General features: G+C 40.4%; 1 protein-coding gene across 1 annotated transcript in view; it reads right to left on the reverse strand.

The window, feature by feature from the left end:
- Positions 1-1,613, reverse strand: part of LOC101854316 (tetraspanin-18) — a gene marked incomplete at its 3' end in the record, with an annotated part of 35,624 nt that overhangs the window by 3,367 nt on the left and 30,644 nt on the right. The window contains 1 exon segment of the mRNA XM_013080409.2: positions 160-279. Within this exon segment, the coding sequence (XP_012935863.1) occupies positions 160-279 (120 nt within the window).

Consider the following 1,613-nt stretch of genomic DNA (forward strand, 5'->3'; position numbering starts at 1 on the left):
GTGTGTGTGTGTGTGTGTGTGAGTGTGTGTGTGTGTGTATGTGAATGTGTGTATGTGAGAACCTACGTTGTCAATATTAGTGTTATTTGAGAATGGCTTATAGCCATATCTCTCACCTACCGTGTACACGTTAAGTCATACACAGAGGCTGGAACTTACCTTGTCAATATGACTGTTGTTGGAGAAGGGTTTATGGCCACATCTTTCATCCACTGAGTGCACGTATACTCTGTCGTGGATGTATCTGCTTTTGTCCAGTTTGCAACAAGTCTTGGGGACCTAGGAAAAGATTACCGTGTGAACGCAGACTTCTGTTTGTAACATTATATTCTAATTCAGTATGGAGCGTGTCATCGGCGGCCTAGTGGTTAGGCTACCGGACCAGTAATCGAGAGGTTACAGGTTCGGGGGTTCGAATGTCAGCTCGGCCCGACGTTGTGTCTTTGGGAAAGTCACCTGACACTAATTTCCCGTTTGGCTCGGGATACATTCGTCCCATGCATGTGCAAACAATATTTTTATTTGTGGCATCCTGATGAAACTAGCTGGTCGTAAAAAAACAACAACAACAAAAAACAACAAACGAACAAACAGACAAACAAACAACATTAAATTGGATAAAAATTGCTTAACAGACGGAATTCAGTTCCTTCGTTTTCATTGTTTTGACAAGTACGTGATCTCACAACAAGGTCACAGATGGAAGGCAAATCCTAATTTTATATAAAGAAACTAAGCTATTCACTATAAATGTTTCATGACGTATTCATTGGCTAAGGTAAGCACATAATGACGCAAGAGAATAGAAGAGAATAGGAGAGAAGAGAAGAAAAGATAAAGAGAAGATGAAGAGAAGACACAGATAAAAAGAAGACAAAGACAAGACAAGCCAAGAAAAGAAAATATGAGACAAGACAAGACAAGACAAGACAAATTAACTCTTTATTACCCGTACAGGAAAGTTTCTGTGAATGTACGGGAATGTAAAACACATGTACATTGAACTGAACTTAAAGGCACCCAGTGTCAAACAGTGCAACGTCTCCAACTAGGAATCGATATTTCTTCATTCAAAGTACCATGCTTAGAAGCCTAGAAAAAAAAAAGAAAGAAAGAAAAAAAAAAGAAAGAAAGAAAGAAAGAATGCTAAGATGATCACTCTTTCTGTCGGCTTCAGTATACAACCTCTGCCTCCCGTCGTCTCTCATATAACGGAATTAACTTTCACCTCTAACCTAACTCTGTTTTAGGAACACCGCCTGTCTGTAGTGAAACAGTTAGTCGCTTCGATGTCACACGCAGGAGACCCGAGTTCGATTTCAGAATGGGGAGAAAATTTTATTCGAGTATATATCGGTCTTTCGGCTGGGATGTTGTATCCCTCTCAGCCCGGGTTGGCTCTGAGAAGCAGTGTCTGAAGCCTGCCTCCTAAATGATATGAATTGGGTCAGTATGGTAGCAAAAACCCTTACACCGAAAAAGGAACACCTTGTTTCTTTTCGTGCAAGGAGAAAAATCATTTTCATTATCTAAATCCATGTATTTACGAAGGCACACATCTTTCCAGCTAAAGTAATTGTACATACAACCCCATCCCGTCCTCCACCGTCTCT

The sequence above is a fragment of the Aplysia californica genome, unplaced genomic scaffold (assembly GCF_000002075.1).
Source record: "Aplysia californica isolate F4 #8 unplaced genomic scaffold, AplCal3.0 scaffold00084, whole genome shotgun sequence".
Classification (NCBI taxonomy): Eukaryota; Metazoa; Mollusca; class Gastropoda; order Aplysiida; family Aplysiidae; genus Aplysia; species Aplysia californica.